The sequence below is a fragment of the Candidozyma auris genome, chromosome 3 (assembly GCF_003013715.1).
Source record: "Candidozyma auris chromosome 3, complete sequence".
Lineage (NCBI taxonomy): Eukaryota > Fungi > Ascomycota > Pichiomycetes > Serinales > Metschnikowiaceae > Candidozyma > Candidozyma auris.
The window spans coordinates 2,249,621-2,269,897 of NC_072814.1; the positions used below are offsets into that span (position 1 = coordinate 2,249,621).

The following is a 20,277-nucleotide window of genomic DNA, read 5'->3' on the forward strand; positions in this document are numbered from 1 at the left end:
GGACAAGGATTTAAAAGATTTTGGCGGCATGAACAAACTGTAATTCTTCAGATGCCGTAAAATCACAGAGGCCGCTGCATATTTGAGACATCCTTCTCCAGTGCAATGAATGACACGCTTGGCGGAAGCCTGAAGGCATAAAGAGTATGCACTGCTTGATAGAACAAAGAATCATCATACAGTGAACGTGGTGGTGCTTTTAGACACAGCCCAATGAAAGCTGTGACAGGAGGAGGTAAGGCTTGTTATGTTATACCCACGCCAAGCTGCAACAAGGTCTTACCCATCGAGAAGCTGTTCGGGGTGCTGAAGGTACCGAAACGAGATGGAAAGCTTTCTAAAGGGTCGACTGTTGTCGATGATTTCGTCGCTGAGCTGCGGTTGTTTTCGAATGGGAGGCTCTCGCAAAATATTCAGTAAGTAAGTGCCGGAATTGCTATTCTGGATGTTGTTGTAACCAAGTCTCTTGTGGTGGTTTTGATTGGAATTTTCCAAGATCTTGTGTACTTGAGAGAGTCGCAAAGTGAAGGAGCCACAGCTCGGTACATTAAGCCGGAACTGTTGTCGGTGCGCATTGTGAATCGATGACGTGGGCTTGATGTGGACAAGCGTAATGAGGAAGAAGAAATCGAGAATTTAACGGACTTGCTCTCGGCCACTTTGCTCAACAGTTGGCTAGACACGCTTTGTGGGACTCTTCGTAAGTTTGCGTTGGCGGGAGACGAGGAGTGACGCGCTTCTATTTTACTAACTGTTAGAGAACAGTGAGTCTCTGGCCTCTGTTGCTTACTCGTTTAGCAGCTCGTCTGAAATGAAAAACTGAGCGACTCAAAACCACCCTCAGACCATAAAGAACTGAAACCATTCGCTACCTTTGAGAATCATCATCATGTGAACGACCAAGCAGTGAGTCTAGACCAGGAACTCGAAGCTCTTCATCAGCTCTACACAGTCAATACAAAAGCTCAGTTGAGTAAAGTCATCAGCTAATTGTCGCTTAAACTTCGCTCGGACTGTCTGAACTTCGCTCAAACTCGTTCTCACTCGTTATGTCCCGAATCGGCGTTCTTGCCCTCGGCCCCGCTGGCGCCGGCAAATCCACCTTCTGCAACGAGTTTTTTTTATAAGTCAATCGCAAGCGGAGCTTCAATTTTGTGGCACCCAAATCCGCCTTGATGTCCCAACCTGTCTTCTGTATGAGCTCGTCAGTTTATGTGCTTGCTCATATGAAATTTTTTTGCAAATTTTGATGATCACAAGGGCGACTCTTGATTTTATTTGCGAGCAGAAACCTCCTCGTTCGTCACCTCAGCATCAGTGAACAAGAAAAAAAAATTGCATGAACATTTATCGACCATAACATTGTAAACTATGCGGTCGAAACGCTGCCTTGAAACAGCACACTAGCTAAGTTATCGTACAACGCGAAGAAGTATGCCTAGTGTTGCTATGAGTAGCGGGTTCTGGTAACCCTGTTGATGATGGCTGTGCTGGCGACTCGTTCTCATGGCGTAGCGACTCGATCGCCAAGTTAGCTAAGGTGACAAAAAGCACTGTCATCAAGAAAAGGACGAAGCACGACCAGTTTAAGAGGTCTTCATCTGTATGAAGCAGGCAAATGATGCAGACAGCTACCCAAGTACCAATCCCAACTAGCCAAGAAAGATACCCGAGAACTAATACGAGGTGGCGGTATGATGTCACCTTTGAGACTCGAGTTTTTGCCAAACTTCCAAGAGCTCCTGTAAAAAGAAATCCAGTACCTGTGATAAACTCGATGACCTGAGCTTTGTTAAGCTCGCCCTTGCGGAAGAGGCCAACTGCGAGAAAGAAAGTAACGAAGGTAGCAACTGGAAAAGTACAGTAAAACAACACTTTTGAAATGGTAATTGTGCGAGCGGAGACTGATACGGCAGCCTCCTCGCGTGCATTCGAATCTTGGTGGTTCCCATTACGGGCCTTGTCATTATCAGTCTTAGACGTGTCATTAAAGTCGGTATAGGTCTGTCCATGTTGGTTGCTTGAGCTCACCTTTTGTTTCGTAGATTTTGGCGACAAGCACTGTTCTTCTGAACTTGGAGACCGATTGGAGTTATCGCTATTTTCGTTCTTAGCGGACTTATCACTTATTTCACCCAGTTGTATGTTCCGGTCAATTTCTTCGAGAAAACCATTTAAGATGTCGGGAGATTGAGACTTTAAAAATTCGAGTAATGAATCGAGTAACGCTTGGTTCACTGCCATTTCTTATTTTTTGTGCTGTGTGGTAATGTTGACGACTGACTTGCGAAATGGCTGCAAAAAGCGCTTTGGTGCGAGCGCACCTGCTAGCAGATTGAGAGTGAGAACCAGGAAAACAGGAGCTTTAGAATCCTCATGAAAGGATTTCGGAGAGATGACCAATGATATCTTTTTAGTATTTCAACGATGATTCCATTTAAAGCGTCCTTTAATTCTTCCATTGTATTTTCTTTCCTAGTCTGTTGAGCTTCTGCTTTTACTGCTCGCTTGAAGACTGAAATTCACTGATACGTGCTCCAGTCGCTTCTAACAATAGGGTAAATTCGACTTGATCCCCTTGAAATGTAAAATGGTCGCTTGCTTCGTGATGCTCCTTCTTAATGGATGCAAATTCATGCCCTTCCTCAGCAAACTACGAACCGACGGCTGTTGTACAATTCATCTCGAGACATCCTTGCTTCTTTGATACTAAAAGGCTCCCCTAGCGTTTCAATTGGAGCTACGATAGCCACTTGAAAGCGTTTTGAGCTGTACGTAACCCCAGGAGAGGCGTTTGCTCAGTTTTAGCAGAGGCTCTACTTTGTCACCCTACGTGGTGCTGAGTGTTTCGGAGTACCTCAAAGAGAACAAGCATTGCATATCACTTTGGCATATCTCGAAAGAGCAACACATATGAGGGTGTTCCACTGGAAGTTTAAGGTAGAGCGAGTCACAAGGGGAATAAGATCCCGGGTTTTTCTTCGATTTCATTTTGTCTTTAAATCTTGTTCATGTTGACTTATTGTGTCTCGCGTGGAAATTACGTGGAATTGGTGACAGTGGAGTAATGCATAATTGCGTGGAAAAGATTGCCGCTGTCACTAAAGCAATGGTAAATGACAACATGAGATGATAACAGTTCCTCGTACATTGATTCGAGAGATAGCAATAAAGCTGACGTTTTAGTGCAAACGCAAAAGACGTCTACAATGGCTAAACTCAAGCAGATCGTAGAAAATGACAATGATTCGAATCTTTCTACAACGTGCAGCTCACCCTACAACGTAATGAAGGCTTATACTGTACACCAGCAACCGTTGAAGTAAATAATGCTTTTGAAGCTCTTACTGAGTTTCTTTCACTCTATTGTAAGTATAGCTAGCCCCTCACCTTATGTGTTGCGATATAATAGTCTAACCATAGAATTAATGGCTGCAAAAAACACCGTAAAAGACGCAATCGAATTACAATTCACAAAAATCCTATGTATCTCCATTCTAAAGAGCCATTTCAGATCTGAGCCCGCATTGAGTATCATATCTGTCTTCTTCGCCCATTCTCCCGTTCTTACACTGGCACAAAAGGTCTTATCACAGCACTCGTCTTTGAAGTCCCATTTGCAAGATTTCTCACGACCAGCTTAACCAATTGTGCTTGACGCATAGAAAAACAAGTGAAGAAATCTGTCCAAACAAAGCATTCACTCGCCCATTGGAATTTTGCAACCTCGCAGCAGACACTACAAAAGAGCAGAAGAAAACCACACAAACAGCGCCACAAAATACAACGGCAGAAACAGCATCAACAAATCGAATTTCCTCTCACGAGATTCCCATAAAACTGGTGAATTCTAGTTGGTGGTCCCATGCATCACCCGGTGAATGCAGATTGCACGAGAACCCGACTCACCCGAGCAGCCAAGAACCCATGCACGTGGGCCAATAAAAGGAAAGGAAAAGGCAGCAATGCAGCCGGAATTGTCAAAGAATCTACGAAGTTCTTCAATTGCCATTATTGTCGTTGCTTTTTCCAGTTTCTTCTATGCCCTTCGAAGCCCCGATAGGCATCCTTGTCACGTGGCCACACCTCGTCAGAGAAATATAAGTCACGAGCATCACGACACCCGGAGCACAGATGAAGACACCAAATTGGGCACTGAAAATGGCGTGAGATTACATTTGATTGCAGTTGTATGCGGTTGAAGTTGCAACGTCGTTCCGTTGTCTGGCGACGACGGTGGCGATTGCACGTGACGTGTAATCACAAGCAGCTTGCCACGTGACCGGACCCAAAGGAGATTGCCGGCGCACTGCACACGCGTGTCCCCACACCACAGATAAGTTGCCGTGCGCCTGCAAAGATGGTCCCTTATTTCCAGGCGTCGTCGAGCGTCTGCGCTACAACCAAAAAAGCATAGTACAAATGTATAGTGAATACATACTTTAACAATAAAAAAAAAGACGTGTTTTATAAATTAAAAAAAGTAGCCCTTTGCTGGCGGCCTGCCCCAGAGCAAAAGCGTGAACCAAGAAAAAAAAAAGCGCAAACTGGGGGTAAATTAAAAAAAAAAAAAAGTAGGTTGTATTAGTATGGTGGCCGGCTGGTGGCGGTGAAGTCTATAAAACGAGATATTCTGCAAAACCCTTGGGGAATACAACAGCAGCGTCAAAACGCATCCCGCTTAGATCAACAAGGCCACACCAGCGGCAGCAGCAGCACCAATGACACCGGCGCCCATGGCGTTGGCAGCAGCCATGCCGCCAACAGAAGACGACGTCTGGTTACCCGAGTCGTTCTTGCCGCCGCCGGTCTGGTTGGCGGCAGAAACAGCCGAAGCAGCGGTCAAAGCGATAGCAACAGTGGAGAACTTCATTGGGATTGTGGACAAAAAGATAAAATGTGTAAGTGGATGAAAAATCGCAAGATGGAGGGAAAGCGAGGTTTATATAGTCTCACGGTATAGGACAAGGCGGGCAGGAGTGTATGGGGGAGCCCCTTTGTGCGGTAGGGGCAGCGGTTTCTTTTTTGGCGCTGCGGCCACTGAATTGGGGCGTGGAGGCAGCGGCGGCGTTTTTTTTTTTTTTCTCGGCTTGTCTGCAGGTCGGCAGTAAGAGGTGTGAAGGGCAACATTTCTAAAGTGAAAAGTGTTGGCCATGAGGAAAGGGCAGTTGAGGAAGCAAAGGGGCGGGAAGGACATTAAATGGAGAGCACGTGACCACAAAGGGAAGTAGGCGCCGAGCCCAGGTGAAGGGGGGAAAGACGGGCGGCGTGCCAGCCCTCATAGCAACTTCCAATCGTCTTGGCTGCAACCCCTGGGCGGTGGGAGTGCCCGAGCTTCTTTTTTTTTATCTCGGGCGTGGTGCCTTTTTTTCTCGAGGCAGTGCGCGCACAAAGAGGCGCGACGACAAGAACAGGAAGAAGAAAGAGTCACCCCAGCAGCAAAGTCCCAGCAGCAAAGTCCCGGCAGCAAAGTCCCAGAGACTACGCAGAGAACGAAAAAAAGTAACCAAAGTGAGTCCTGGTCATTCCTTCCTCTTATTGTTGAATTCTTCGCTGCCCACCGCACTTGGACCCTGCCGTCTCCAGTAGCAGCCTCGGCAGTTTGCAGCCATCAGCCATCGCACCAGACGTGGGCCCAGAAGGGTAACGTTATGGCGGGCGGCGGTGCCCTGGCGTACTCGTAGTGCCCACGTCGTCGCCCAAGCCGACCTGGGGCGGTTCCCAGAAGCCATAGCCTTGAGTTTGTTTGGCTCAGATTCTTTGGCCCAGTTTCCTTGCTTTTTTTCCTTCCCTTCCTTCCTTCCCTCAAGTGCCATTTTCCAGTCGAGTGGATCGGCACGGCTGCCTTTTTTTCGCGCCCTCCCCACGCCCAACAGGGCCACCTGCTGTGCCTGCTTTCTCTAGCTTCTCTATTGTGTTTGTTGCGCCTGTCGTGTTTTCGTGGCTGCAACGCGCTGGCGGCCAGGGCAAAGGTGAAGTTGGGAAGGTGAAGATGCGAAGTCGAAGTTGCAAAGTCGAAGTTGCGAAGGTGAAGTTGCGATAGAGTATTTTTCAGGAAAGTGGACAACGACCACGGCCTCAAAATCGTCTTGCTTCGCTCAAACTGGCTCTTCTGACTTGCTGCTCTTGCTTCGAATTAGGTCTTGCAATTCCATGCTTTTTTGACGCTTGCCTTGATTTCTCAGGTTGCCTCAGCTTACATCACCCCAAATGGCCCAAGTGGAATTTTCACCAAAAAGTACTGTGTCTCTCATCCTACTTCTCTCGTCGTGCTTTTCGGGCCTCTCATGGTGCTCCTTCCATCTACTCCCGATTGCCGCTCTGCACAAACGTTTCGTCACTGCTCCCTCAGAAAATCGACAGCAATAAATTTCATGGCGCTTTTTGCTTTTGCGGTTTGGCTTGTGGGCAACTTCTTGTTGAAGGTTTCGCTGGGGTCGCTTTGGTCTGGGGTCTGCGAGGGACCTCTGTGGACCGTGCGCTTGGACGAGGAAGGGCTCGGCGAACTTAGGCAGCCTCACATTAGTTCTCTCAGCCGCCTGCTCAGCCGCTGCTTAGTGTGCGCTTCGAGCACCTTTGTGACTTTTGGCGTCGTGCTACCTGTGAGAGTTCTGGGGTAATTCTGAGATTCTTTCTTTCACCTCTTTTCCTTAATTTTTTTTTGTTTTTTAATTGGTGTTTTCTTATTATTTTCTGCCACTCAAAGCTTTGTATTGGTTTTGTCTCCTTCTGTTTTCTGCTTCTACTGGTCTTTTTCTTCTGCCCTCTGGCTCACGTACATCCAGCCGAAAGCAAACCCCTAATGCATCAGACAATCTATCGATGCTATTTATGCTTCGCTTCAAGGCATTCGGACGATTGCTTGTGGAGCCCTGTGGGGGGACGCTGGGCATTCTATTTCGGCTTATCCTTACATATTTTGCACCCATTTTGCAAACCTTTCGCTACACTGCTTCTACCAATACCGAGACGCTCGCTGTGCACGCTGATGTGCTATGATATTATACAAAGGTATGTTTCTGCTATATTACTTCTATCTCATGGTCTCATTATTGTAGATGTAGAGCCTGCCCGCTGCCTTCCTTGATAGGATGATCGCATCTGGACGACTCCATGCATCTAGGGTTTCGCCTCTATTTTCTTTCCCACCACAATCATTTACTGATCCTTAGGAGCATCGTCTTTAGTTTCTTTCGAGCTTTCTTCGTCATCAGGAAGATCCTCCTCTCTAATATCATCCTTCTCGTCAAAACGGGTTCCCTTGGCATACTCTTCCGCGAGGGCAAGCAACTTGCTCACCTCGTCGGCGTACTCTACCTTGTCCATGTAGAGGTGGAACATGAACGGATCTTCCCAAAGAGGGAAGTTGGACCTGCCCGAAGCGACGTACTGGTTGACTCCGTTGACGTACAGCTCGATTCGGTTGCTCAAAAGGTACTTCATCTGTTTCTCATGGAATAGCGTAAAGTTCTTCGTCAGCATGTACTCCCGGAAGATCCACGGATGCAACAAAAGATTTGTATGGTCTTCTTTGTTGAAGCTTTCGAATTTTTTGGCTTCGCTTTCTTCCACGGCTCGCTTTCCGTAGCCGGTTGAGTAGTTCTCGACCCACTGGGTTTTATCGTTGGTGTACTTCTTCAAAAATGCATTTGCGATCCAGATTCGAAGATTTCTCATATAAAAGTAATCTTGGAAATTGGTTTCTAAAAAGCCCTTGAGCTGGTATTCCTGATCGAGCATAAACCCAAATTTTTGCGGAACGTACCCGAGCTGATTCTGCACCTCCAGCAACACCAACGGAGACAATTCATGCAAAGAGCTAAAATGGCGGTTTCTGCAGTTGTACACCTCCTTCAACGTATTATGCACAATGGGAAGGTTGGAGTTTTGGGCAATTTTTTTCTTGCCCTTATCGAGATCAAGAATGTAATCGTATCTAGCTGGTGCCGACTCGTTGCTCACCGATAAAGCAGTAATGTCAACATAAAGACCCGTGGCCACGTCAATGAAACGTGCATCAATGTTGTTCATGCCGTTTCCTCTATCACGATGGGTGATACTGGACCCAACGTCGATGAAAAACAGGCTCATGCCGTTGAAGGCACTCTTGTCTCCTGCTGCATCATCCACGCCCACATTTTCAATCACAAGCGACTGGTTGAATTCTCGCCAACCTGTGCAAATCGCTGATGGGCATCTGAGCGTCGGTATCAGAATCCCAGGGAAACGCCATCCCGTTCCAGTACCACGAGAGCAACGAACCGTGTGCTATCCATGTGACAAGGCCATGGCTTCGGCAGAACTGAAGGTAGTTTTGATGAGCCTGTGCAACACGAGGGTCTGCTTGTCAGTATTAATCGTGAGCCCGTCAAAGAAGCGCCAGTCGTGGTGCTCCCGAAAACCTTCGACTTGTCTGAGTTTACCAACTTGGCCTCGTCAAAATATTTCACAGGGGAATCTGTGCTGTTGGAGTCGAGGAGACTCTCGAGATACAGTTTCTCCAGGAAAGACAATTTATCCTTTGCCTTAATTTCGTCCACCACCTGGTTGACGTCCACATGAAACATGCTGGGCTCGAGGTGGATGATCAGGTCTTTGACAACCCTGTCGGAGTTGGAAGGGGGCCTTGTCTTGAGAAGCTTGTCGTAGGCGTCAAGCACGTCCCAGGAATCTGAGTTCACCTCTGACAAAACTTCCTCGACAATGCCATTGGTCAAAAGAGCGTTGCGGTAATCGTTGACGTCGTTGTCCTTGACGTCCACAATGTACGAGCCGTGGTTGTTAGTCATAAACACGAGCTTTGTCGGGCTTGGGAACCCGTATAGAGAAACGACTTGCCCAAGTACCTCATGTTCTCTCTTGTTTGAGCGTGCGGGAATTGGTCGACCGTATACCCCAACGGGTGGGATGGGTCGTCGTGGCAATACTGGTCAACGGGCCTTGCTATAGAGCCCTTGAGCACCTTGCGCTTGTTGGAAATGTCGTACAAGGAGGAGCAGTTGGGCTTGTGGCCCTCGGGCAACAAAATATACTTGTTGAGGGCGTGCAAGTCGACCCAATCAGACCAGTGGAATGGCACGGGCTCGTTGGGATGGACACGGATCCAGTGGAGGTAGGCAGCTAGCGTGAATCTCGGGTCGAACGGCTGGACCTGTGGTTTTGCCGAAGTGTGGTAGTACGATGGCACCGAGAGCGCCGTTGGAGGAGCGTACCCAGGGTTGATGAAGGAGAGCTCGGGGAAATCGCCCGAGGCAAACTTGGACGCGGCTATCTCATCCAAGCTTCGCTGAAAGGTCTCATCTGAGTCTAGTTTCAAGTCTGCTGCTGTGTACTTCAGGTATAAGATGCGGAGGTTCAACACCACCGCCTTGTGGTAGCGCTGGGCAAACGAGCGGAGCGGGTTCAACGCCAATAGCGACGAGTACGCCACGAAAACAAGCAAACATAGCGCCACCACACGGGTGGTTTTCTTGAGGGTCACGACCACCATGGAAGTTGGGAGGAAGGAAGTGAGCTATGGATGTTTGCTGGAGGTATGCTAGTGAAGAAATGCAACTAAGAGCCCCGTGCAACTGAGTGACAAATGCAACCGAGGGACAAAAAAATGCAATTAAAGGAATGCGGTGCTGAAGAGAGTAGCACGAAAAGGCACTAAGCAGCAGGTGAAAAGCAAAAGGTGAAAGAAAAAAGCAGTTGTTCACGCCCGTGTGTCTGAGGAGAGAGAGGGCTGTTTTTTATGGCATTGCCCATTCGCAGCCTCGCTGCCATTCCGACATAGAATCAGGGACCCAGGGACCCAAGGTCAGGCTGGGGAACAGAGGAAGGAAAAAGAACCAAGAAAAAAAAGACAAAGCGAAAAGAAAAATGAAAAGTAAAAAATATGGACACTCTTAAATTGCAAATTGACGATTTTGATTCTGCTGATTTTCCTTGCAACGTCCAAATCTTCCCCGGGCTTATCTGTTACGGCACCCTGCTTTGGCAGCGCCGCGACGTCTCCCATTCTTTGGTGGCTGCAAATTGTGTACCTGAAGCTACGCAAGCCTTGGGTGCGCAGAGCGTCTTTATTGGACGCCTGGGGGGATTTTTTTTCCAGGGTCAACTGGCCAATCAGCGTTCGAGCTGGGTTGGCGGCGCTTTCAATAACACTTGAAGCGTCGTTTTTCGACAAGAAATTTAGTACCAGTTTGCTTGGTCGGCCTTGGCGGTCGCCAGCCCGAGATGCGCGGGTAGTTTGTCAGGCCGGATTTGCCGAAGGTGGACGTCGATGTCGGTTGCTGGAGTTGACTGGGGAAGGGGGGTTTCAAGGATTTGTTTTCAAGATTTTCAAAAGTGTAGAGTTGGATTTCATGTATTTTTTTTATCCATTTTGGCGAGATTCTTGCTTTCTGGTTGGCTGTGGCAACGCGAACTGCCGACTAACTCTCACGCGAGACTATTTTTCAGCACAGACAGGGCAATGCCCAAAGAAGTTGAGATCGCCATTGTTCAGATTTAAATGTATTTAGATTCGCTTTGCAATTTCCAGGCTACTCTGGTAGTAGATGAAAGCTGCCTGGAATAAACCCTTTCTTTTTTTTGTATTTACATCATGTCTGGTTTAAAATGCTAGATACTGGTAATTGTTCAATAGTCTTAACCTAGCTGTTTAGCTTACAATAAGACTGAAAGCACCACTTCTTCTAGAAATTCTTGTCCCCACATTCAGCTGCCTACAGCTAGGTTCGTGTGCAATGACCATGTGAAAGAGGGTTGGAAACGCCGTGGTAGAAATGGACTGAACAGAGGTTGCAACATACATCTACATCAACATCGTGGTAACATTTTCATCAATTTGCGTGGCTTCCGTAATAAATATATACTTACTCTAACAAGAAGAGAGGCGGCACCCATACCGGTACCGATACACATGGAAGTCAAACCAATCTGGCCAGGCTTCAACAATGGCAAGATGGTGGCATACTGTCTGGCACCAGTGCAGCCCAATGGGTGGCCAAGGGCAATGGCACCACCGTTAAGGTTCAATTTTTCTGCTGGCACATTGCATGTCTCGGCAGAGTACAAGCACTGGGCAGCGAAAGCCTCGTTGATCTCGAAAACGTCAACGTCGTTCACGGTCAAACCGGCCTTCTTCAACACGGTTGGGATGGCCACGGCTGGACCAATACCCATGATCTCTGGTGGAACACCAACAGCAGAGCAGAGCACGAACTTACCCTGAATAGGGTAGCCCTTGGCCTCGGCCACCGATCTTCTCATCAACAACACGGCGGCAGCACCATCGGAAACCTGCGAGGCGTTACCGGCGTGGGTGGTACCGTCAGACTTGAAGGCTGGCTTCAACTTGGCCAACGACTGGGCAGTGACACCTTTCTTGGACCCTCGTCGGTGTCAACGACAATCTTCTTCTCGGTCTCGCCACCCTCTTCATCGTCATCGTCGTCCTCTAAGGATAGCCTCAATGGGCAAGATCTCAGACTTGAACTTGCCGCTCGAAACAGCCTGCTCGGCCTTTCTGTATGACTCGGCAGCGAAAGCATCCTGTCTCTCTCTGCTGATCTTGTACTTGTCAGCAACGTTCTCGTTGGTAATACCCATAGGAATCAAACACTTGGCCATCTCCTCGTTCTCCTGCAAAGCAGGGTCCACCTTGGGGATGGCTTCAGCACCGTAGCCCTTGGTCATCGACTCGACACCGGCAGCAATACCAACGTCAATCTCACCACACTTGATCTTGTTGGCAATCTCAGAGATGGCCATCAAACCAGAAGAACACTGTCTGTTCAAGGCAATGAAAGCAGAGGTGTTTGGAATACCAGCAGCCAAGCAGGCACCTCTGTGCTCAGAAGCACCAGCAGCTCTGTTCAAAACGTTACCACAGGCAACGTCCTCGATCAAGTTAGGGTCAACACCGGTCTTCTTGAGGAAAGCTTCAAGGAACTTGGACAAGATGTAGTCGGAACCAACGTCTCTGAAGGAACCTCTGCCACCTTTGGTCATGGCGGTTCTGTAAGCACCGACAATGACAACGTCGTCAGGGTTCTTCTCGAGAATCGACTGTTTGGAGGAAGGGCTCAACTGGCCGGCCAACTGGTTCAATCTGTCCATATTGATATAAAAGGGGTTTAGTTAAAAAAAAAAAGTGGTAGTAAGAACTAAAAAATTAAGGAATCCGCTCGCCTTTATACCCTTGTCACATTCACCAGGGTCAGGGCCACTCCGCATTTTGGGGCTCGGAGTGCATATGCTCGCCACTTGTACCGAGGGTTCCCCAGATGAACGAAGGAGCCGGGAATAAACCTGGACTTACGGAGAGTGGTGCAAGGGTTTTTTCAGAAAAGGGCCGGTACATCCTCCTAGTTAACGGCTCAGCACCCATACACCATGGTCCTCTGACATCCCACACACCAAACTCGCCAAATCCGGTGCTCGTGCTCTCAGCTGGCGCCAGCATTTATCATCGGCTGCAAAATGATGGCACATGGATTCGCGTACTGCACACAACCGCAGCGTCCAAAAGTGTGCGACGTTTTCGGTTGCTGGACATGTGAATGGGCCCCGCCGGATCAGTGCTGGGAAAAAAAAATGTCGGTCACGTGACGCTTTTTTGGACCGCTCTCTTCATGGACCGAGGTTCTCTTCACCACCTCTGAATATGAGAGGAGCCCATTTTTGCAGCCATTGAAGTAAATGTCAAGTATGAGTTAGACAACATTCTTGAAAGTTCCTCATGGCCATCAGTCTCTATTCCATCTATGGATCTTAAATTTTTGAGTCTAATCTATTATGGTAGTTGGCGACTTCCTAGCGTTGTGAGGTAGCGGCTATTACTGTAGTGGCACAAAACCGCCCCGACCCACAAGGACCCAATGGGGCTATTGATGTAGGTGGAAGTTTGAGAGAACTGTTTGAAGGGAATTGGCGGTGGCAAAGTGACTTTAAAGATAATCCGTTTGGGTTTGTAATGATGTAGTGTTTAAAGCTAAAGATGTGCTTGAGGCAGAGTTTAAGGTGCAAGTAAAGTAGAGGCACTAGAAAGCGCAATGGGATATTCATGGAGTAGATAAGTTATAGAGTGTTGCAAGTATGGTCATGAAGATATCAGCCTAAAGTGTTTGTTGACGAAAACATTTGTAGGTTTTCGTAGGTTAGCGACTGTTTCTTTCTGCTAGCAGCGAGCCTAATCACGCTTTCCAAAGCTTAAATTGAACCTTATTTGGTTGATATCGATACGTAAGCAAGATATTTGTTGAGGAAGATCTTGCATTATGGTTCTTTTCTTCTTGCTTTACTCAATGATCCACCAAAGATGCTTGTTTGAAGGGCACACCAAGGCTAATGATACCTGTTTTTGATAATGGGACACTTGACTTTTCACCTGAAGTGTTGATTAATGAAGTTTTCACTACAATAACCCTTGACGTGTTACGTTGAGTAAGGTGCAATCAAGCATTTCATCAATTATTACATTTGAGCTACACTCTATTGGGTTCGTCTGTTGAGGCCCTATCGTGCCTCCATTTTGTGCATAACACCAACGAATCCAGAATTTTGTGTCTCTTTGAGTACTCATTTCAAGTATATCATCCAGGAAACTCAACTCTGACGGCTATTGTACCCTAGGTGTAGGAGAATCCTTGTATGCTTCAGGTCTTCGTTACATCAACAAGTGAGTGGCTCCCTGATTTGCCTTTAGCTCTTGTTGCCATAATTTTCCAAATCGTCCCCGTTGATATCTCCGCCTTCGTTTTCCCTACGCCTTGTCTTCCCTCTCGAACGAGAATATCCCTATAAAAGGATCTATCTTTTCTGGGCGCCCCTCCGGGCACCGGCCCGTGAATATGAGCAGCGGCTGAGCGTCCTCTTTCCCAAGCTCTACCTGTGTGATTTTGTCCCCCTCGTCTCCTGATAGCCCAATGATCTTGGTGAAATCTATTCGTAGCGTGTTGTCCCCTTCCACAACAACAAAAAGCTTATAGCGTTGGTCTTGCAAATCGGCGCTATCATTGTAATGAATCATCCCCTTCGACGTGCCTGTTATGAGACCCATGGTGGAACCAATACCCATGATGTTGGTTCCTTTCACCTTCATGTATACACCCGAGAGGCCAAACGGCGAGCAGTGGATTTCCAAGTCGCATTCGTTGGCGTACTGGTACTCAATTTCGTTTTCAGACATTGTAGGGGTCGAGAGAGGGATATATGTGTATGTGTTTGGGGGATAGTAGGAAAGAAAGTGGGTAGATGTTCGTGATGGTCTTGCATACGGCACACTATGGAGGAAGAGTCAAAGGCGTGAAAATGATCAAGACAGGAAATACGAGGTAGGAGATACGAGGGCGAAGAAAAATTGAGACTCAAAATGAGTCTGACATGCATAGCTTGGCTTTGGTTTCGTGGGTGTGATATGGTACGAGTATGCAATTGTGAGTCATGCTAAAATATGAGAAAATGGCTGCGAAATGCTAGTGTAGGAAGAAATACTTCAGGATCGATCGACAGCCACTGGGGCCTAGCCGTGGTGGCTCAGTCACTATCAAGTCTTCAATCATTTTACTTTGCAGCTATTGCACTATCAAATTCGCTCATGAGCTTTAGTAGCCGCGCAAACTCCTCGGGAGACTTACCCAACCTTTCAATGTTGTTGTTGACGAAGTTAGCAATTTCAACAAGGTCCATGCCGATCTTGTCCGTAAGCCAAAATTCCATATTCATTTTGAAATTCTTTTCAAACGCTTTTGCCTCTTGAGTCGCTTCCACCAAGGAGATATTTTCCTTCTCAAGAAGTGCCTTCTTGGCCACGAGCAAGTTCGTGCTGAAGTTCGTGGGAATGCTGAGTAAAGGCACCACCTCAGGATATTCTACCGGTATGGAGATGAACACGTCGGCGGTGCTATTGCGAAAGGTCCAGAGGAACGGAACCTTCTTCCCTGCCACAGGCACTATAAGCTTGTACCGAATCTCTTTGGCAGACTTATGGAAAAGCTTGACGTTTTGTACTAGCTTGGTGCACATTTCGTCCACATACTTCGATCGTAAGCTAGCAGTTTCCGGACTGATGTGAGACACTGGGGCCTCGGGAGGTGGGGTGGGAGGAACCACTACCGGCGTAGATTCCATCGAAGATGGTTGATTGGGTGATGCGGACGTGTTGGGCTTGAAGGTCACAAACTTTAATGTCTGCCTTTTTTCCTGCTTGAGAAAATCTTCAAGGTACTTGTTGAGCGTTTGCACCTGCGATAAAAGCCCTCGGCCATCCACGAGCTCAATGTCAGAATCGACAGTCTTCTTCAGTCTTGCCACCGTGGCAATCTCTTTGAAGCCTCTTTCAATGTTAATGCTGAATCCTCGCGGAATCTCGCTATTGAGTACGATGATTGAAGGTAGTTCTTTGGAGGATCTAGGGTAGTCGGGAGGAATGGTCAAGTTGAACTTGAGGGTTTCTAGCTCAAAGGGAAAATCTGGGTCAGCGGGTGGGATCATAAAGCTCATGTATAGCGGTTGCTTGGAATCACGTTTTAGAAGTCGAAGAACATGGTTAGCCACGATTTCTGCCTTCACCTTCTTGGACACATTTTGCTGGTTTTCAGCTTGCACTTGTATGATCTTCTCCACCGCCAAACCATTGATTGTTATTGGAATATATTTTCTTGTAAGTTTGACGATCTCCAAATATCTGAAATCCTTCTCAGGCAGTTCGGGAGCAGCGGCTTTGGATTGCTTGTGCTTCCTATCGCTTTTCTCGTCCTTTTCCTTCTTTGGACCCCTGCGACGCCTATTGTTTCGGTCTGGGTTTTCTGGTCGCAGCCGCTCAGATCTCAGCAGGGTGCCTTCCATAGTGAATATAGAGGGAGAAGGAGGATAAGTGTGGGTTTAAAAGGTGTTAGCAGATTGCATTACTCATAATGCCAAAAGTGATGATGTCACGTGATATGATTTGGAAACTAGTTATTGATGGGTTATGCGGCCATAAAGAGTCAGACCGAGACAAAAAAATGGTTATTTTTTTTATTTGTATTATTAGGACAAGGAAAAGTTGAAGATGACCGCTAGCAATGTGGTGTTTCGTCACGTTGATTTGGTTGGTGTGCAGGAGCATAATATGGCTGCAAATCAACTCCCAGGACAACTAAAATCTCCCATTTTGATGATAAACGAGATTTCTGTTGGACTTTCTTAGATTTTTAGCTCAATATCGAGCTCAACTACCTCTATTTTACTCATTCGGTATGCGTTCAAAGTTTTAGAATGAGAACCAATAAGCATAAAACCGAACTTCCACATTCATCGAATTCTTCAGCTCATTAATAAAGATGCAAATTTCACCTCCTGCTACTGCCTTCTCATCTCTAAGACATCGCATGTCAACATAACAAAACATTAAATTATTTACAAAAGCTATACCTAGTTTTGAGTCTTACCTCCCCTTCCAATAAGCTTCTTCAAGAAAATCAAAATGTAGTCCTTATCGTTGGTAAACGATACCGTCGTCTTTGTTTTATCAGCGAGCGACTTGCCCATCTCAGCGTCATCAAACGTCTCGTCGTCCAAGTTCTGCTTGTCGCCCAAGCGGTGATCTCTCAACAAGAGCGCAAAGATAACAACTGGGACAGTAAGACAAAGAGCAGTGATGGAAAGGTACTTTTGAACTTGAGCGTAGCCCAAACTCACAGCTCTGCGAGCAGGGGTTCCCCACTTATGTTTCTTGATGAAGTCGTATGGAGCCCGGTAAGCCTGCTTGGCCAAAGCAGGATCAACACCAAGCTGTGTCATTTGCTTTTCAATCTCGTGGTACATTCTCTGCGTCCAGATAGCACCAGAGATACTGTCTCCTATTGTCCATCCAACTCTGTAGAAAGCAGAGAAACAAGCAGACACGATAGCCATGTACTCGTGGTTGGTACAACTCTGGGCAGACACCATAACAAGTCTCTCCAAGAAGGCCTGGGAGAAACCACTGATACACATGGCGATAGCAATACCATCACGGTAATACTTTGCCCGCATCCCATCGTTGGTACCTCTGAAGTGGACAAAGAGCCCCATGGAAACAAACATAGCAACACATCCAAAGAGGATGAACCCCTTGGACCTTCTGACGCGGGAGACAGCTAAACCCACGAAACCGATGGTGAGAGCGGCAACGAATGATGTTAATTTGGGAGTTCTTGTGGCTACAGTAGGAGTAGCATTCATTCCAACAAGAAGCACAGGATACGCATAGTCGTTGACGATAGCACGGGCAAGGTTATTGATGATACTGAGGAAGAGAGCAGCCCAAATACCACGGTTCTTCATCACCTTAAATGGAGCCATGGGACGCGAGGTGAGTTTCGTTTCCCAAAGAACCCACACGGGAATGAGAACGACACCGAGCACCAAGGGGCCAATGATTTTACCCAGCTGCCACTTGCTTGAAACGCCACCAGCCAACGTCAAAGGAACCAAGATGAGACCGAGAATGACTGCAAGTAAAAGACAGCCAATGAAGTCGACGTACCAGAAGATCAATTTGACATGGTAAGCAACCTTCAAAGCGAAAAGCTTGGGCAACTCAACATACCATTTTTCGCCCGTGGGCTCTCCAGTATAGTACTTGGCAGCCAGGGGAACCTTGGAGAGGAAATAATCTCTGCGGTCCTGCTTCAAGTGCCTCCATGCTTCAGTTTGTGAAGCCCTCCACATAAGGTAAGCATAGAAGAGTATGAAGGAGAGTAGGCCAAGGGGATGATGAAAGCCCACATTCCAACACTGAAGTTCCAGCTGTACTTTCCTTGCATGATGTTCACAATGTCACCAGTACTCCATGTGTTGATGATCGTTTGGGCATTCACCAAACCAAGAGCCAACATTCTGTAGCGCAAGGAGGAAGCGTCGGACAACTGAACCTGCAAAGTGATCATGGTACCGCCATGGCCAAAACTCTGAATGGCCACTCCGGCAGCGTACTTCTGCACATCGGTAGCCTGAGACTGAATGATGACGCCCACAATTTCAAAAAGAATGGAAATCACTAACAACAACAAACGGCCATAGGTATCTGCGAGCCTAGCAAAGAAAGGCAACGACGCCGTGGCAGCAACACCTCTAATGACACCCACGGTGGACATCAACGAGTGCTGCTTGTACGAGTTTGTGGCATAACTGACAAACACATTCATGACGGTGGCAGCGACATTTTTGATGTAGAAACAGATGAATACGGTGAAGTAGAAAATCACCTTGAACAAGATGCCTTGGACTTGCTCAATCTCCATTTCCGTCTGCCTCACGCCAAAGGACTTGACTGCCATCGTCGAGGCAACCTCGCTGACAGAGTCAGAGTCGTTAGCGGTGTCATTCAAGTTGTCTGAGGTAGTCTGGTTCTTTTCCAACGACTCCCTGGAGGAAGCCGTTTGGTTTTTTTCCAAGTTGTCAGCCGCCATGACGAGGTGAAAAAGTTTTTAGGGAAGAGGAAACCACCAGGAAAAGCTCTGGTATTTATACCGAAGCCCCAAGACTTAATTTGAACAATGGCGTCCCATTTGAAGCCAACGTATACACTTGCATGAAGGTTTTGGCGATGCAAAAGCACCTATGGCGAGAACTTCATGCACGCGGGCGACGATTTACGAGAACGGAACATTAGGCATGCTCGCCAAACCCATACTGCGAACATCGGTCATTGGCTATGTCAAGGGTGCAAATTTCTGGTCGTTGGCTTAACAATATGATCCGTGCCAAAAAACTCTTTCGGGCGCCTCTCAAGTGTCATTGCGGTAGGTTGATCTGCAGAAACAAAGCCCCCTCATAATGCTTGACATAATCTATTGCATCTACGCATTTTTCTTTTTTTTTTTCTTGGTAGGATGTGCTGGGGAAAGCGAGAAGTGCCTCTGCTTAGAAGGCCAGTCAAGAGATTCCAGTAATTTACCTCTCTTACTTTTTGAAAATCCGTGCTCATCTCATGAAACACTGTTCTCTGGGGAGAACACAAAAGTCTGTCAGGTCTTGGCACCCTGCATTGTTCGATGTGCTACGTGCGTTGAGCCGCTGCCGTGGGCATCGCCCGTCTGCCAAAATACGGCGTTTGACCCTGCAATGTCCTGCTGCAAAATTGCTACAAGAAGATAAAAAATCTCAAAGGAGGTGGCTCTGCCTTAGATGCTTTAGATATAACGGAGGCGTTGTGTGGTCTGACGCATTTTCTTGTAACTTCTAGACAGGCTGCCCAGATAAACAAGGGCTGGAAGTGGCCGAAGTGTCGTGTGACACTGCTTGACCACTGTTCTTTGCTACCAATAATAAAAACGCTAGCTCATAGCTACGATTGGTAGCCTCAATCCACATTTTCTGGTTGCGCTGCCAGAAAATTTGACAGAGAGCTTTAAGTTCCGCTGGCACTAAGACGAGGAGCAATCAAGGAGGAATCTTCTTCGTGCTATTCTCTTCTCCTACAATCTTTCTGAATTTAACATTCTTGACTAATTCAAGTAATTGCCAAAGTAATTTGGTTCCTCTGACCAAAACTTTCAATGATTCTCTTGAGGGAGTCCAAGAGGTATTCCTTGTGGTAGTCGTGGCGCCACTTTGCAGCCATGTCCACCTTGCATGGAGGAAACTTTCAAACCATCCTTGTTCCATGCAAAAGGCTAGAAATACAACCCTATGCGGAACTCCAAAACCCTCAAAGTACTGGCTGATGGGTGTATAATTCCATCTTTCTTCATCGGCTGCATCAATGTAGGTACGTCAAACCCACGCCAGTGTCAGTTGCCGCATGTCAAGCTTGCAGAACAAAGCACCTTGCGCGCCCCATTGACATAATCTCTTTCATCAGAGACTGTATGATTCTAGTGGGATTTGGGTGGGAAAAAAAGTGGGCATGAGTCTTTGCAGCGGCTCTCTCACTATTCTCTCAACGGACACCTTGTCATCTCGACTTTATCAATTTGATCAGATTGTCTTTTGGCAGACGATTTTTGATCGATTCTTGGCACGCTGTCTTGTGTGCAATTTGGCGTCTTTGTCACTCGCCGAAAGGGGTAACAGCGATGGGGGTTTTGCGCCGCTTCCTGTGCGTGGGAGCTGATAGACGGAGAATTCAGCTTCGTTCCGTCTCTTCTAGAGCTATTAGTGGTTGGTTTTAACGACCCAGAATTTCAAATCCGATAGTCTCTGCATCATTGGCTGATGCTACGCAGATGAGAAAATTTTCACCCTGGTCATTCAGCGGAATTAGCTTCCAGCCCCCAAATTCACACCGCCCTAGTGCGCTTGATGCACACGACAACGCTT

At 47.2% G+C, this 20,277-nt stretch overlaps 7 protein-coding genes across 7 annotated transcripts; all 7 read right to left on the reverse strand. All coding sequences in view use genetic code 12, as the record gives it.

Moving 5' to 3' along the window:
* Positions 1–7,158: 7,158 nt before the first annotated feature.
* Positions 7,159–8,091, reverse strand: CJI96_0003645 (uncharacterized protein; the record flags this gene model as incomplete). The annotated part of the gene is made up of 1 exon (XM_054702133.1): positions 7,159–8,091. The coding sequence occupies one exon, from the start codon at positions 8,089–8,091 to the stop codon at positions 7,159–7,161; it is 933 nt and encodes a 310-aa protein (XP_054558108.1).
* A 177-nt stretch (positions 8,092–8,268) lies between these two features.
* Positions 8,269–9,490, reverse strand: CJI96_0003646 (uncharacterized protein; the record flags this gene model as incomplete). The annotated part of the gene is made up of 3 exons (XM_054702134.1): positions 8,269–8,340; positions 8,403–8,808; positions 8,847–9,490. The coding sequence occupies 3 exons, from the start codon at positions 9,488–9,490 to the stop codon at positions 8,269–8,271; spliced, it is 1,122 nt and encodes a 373-aa protein (XP_054558109.1).
* A 1,316-nt stretch (positions 9,491–10,806) lies between these two features.
* CJI96_0003647 (3-ketoacyl-CoA thiolase A) lies at positions 10,807–11,259 on the reverse strand (the record flags this gene model as incomplete). The annotated part of the gene is made up of 1 exon (XM_054702135.1): positions 10,807–11,259. The coding sequence occupies one exon, from the start codon at positions 11,257–11,259 to the stop codon at positions 10,807–10,809; it is 453 nt and encodes a 150-aa protein (XP_054558110.1).
* Positions 11,260–11,433: 174 nt separating this feature from the next.
* Positions 11,434–12,108, reverse strand: CJI96_0003648 (acetyl-CoA C-acyltransferase; the record flags this gene model as incomplete). The annotated part of the gene is made up of 1 exon (XM_029033172.2): positions 11,434–12,108. One exon carries the CDS (start codon positions 12,106–12,108, stop codon positions 11,434–11,436), a length of 675 nt encoding a protein of 224 aa, XP_028891764.2.
* Positions 12,109–13,753: 1,645 nt separating this feature from the next.
* On the reverse strand, positions 13,754–14,179 carry CJI96_0003649 (uncharacterized protein; the record flags this gene model as incomplete). Its single annotated transcript, XM_029033171.1, has 1 exon — positions 13,754–14,179. One exon carries the CDS (start codon positions 14,177–14,179, stop codon positions 13,754–13,756), a length of 426 nt encoding a protein of 141 aa, XP_028891763.1.
* Positions 14,180–14,553: 374 nt separating this feature from the next.
* Positions 14,554–15,837, reverse strand: CJI96_0003650 (uncharacterized protein; the record flags this gene model as incomplete). The annotated part of the gene is made up of 1 exon (XM_029033170.2): positions 14,554–15,837. The coding sequence occupies one exon, from the start codon at positions 15,835–15,837 to the stop codon at positions 14,554–14,556; it is 1,284 nt and encodes a 427-aa protein (XP_028891762.2).
* A 567-nt stretch (positions 15,838–16,404) lies between these two features.
* Positions 16,405–18,425, reverse strand: CJI96_0003651 (uncharacterized protein; the record flags this gene model as incomplete). The annotated part of the gene is made up of 2 exons (XM_054702136.1): positions 16,405–17,677; positions 17,743–18,425. 2 exons carry the CDS (start codon positions 18,423–18,425, stop codon positions 16,405–16,407), a joined length of 1,956 nt encoding a protein of 651 aa, XP_054558111.1.
* Positions 18,426–20,277: the final 1,852 nt, after the last annotated feature.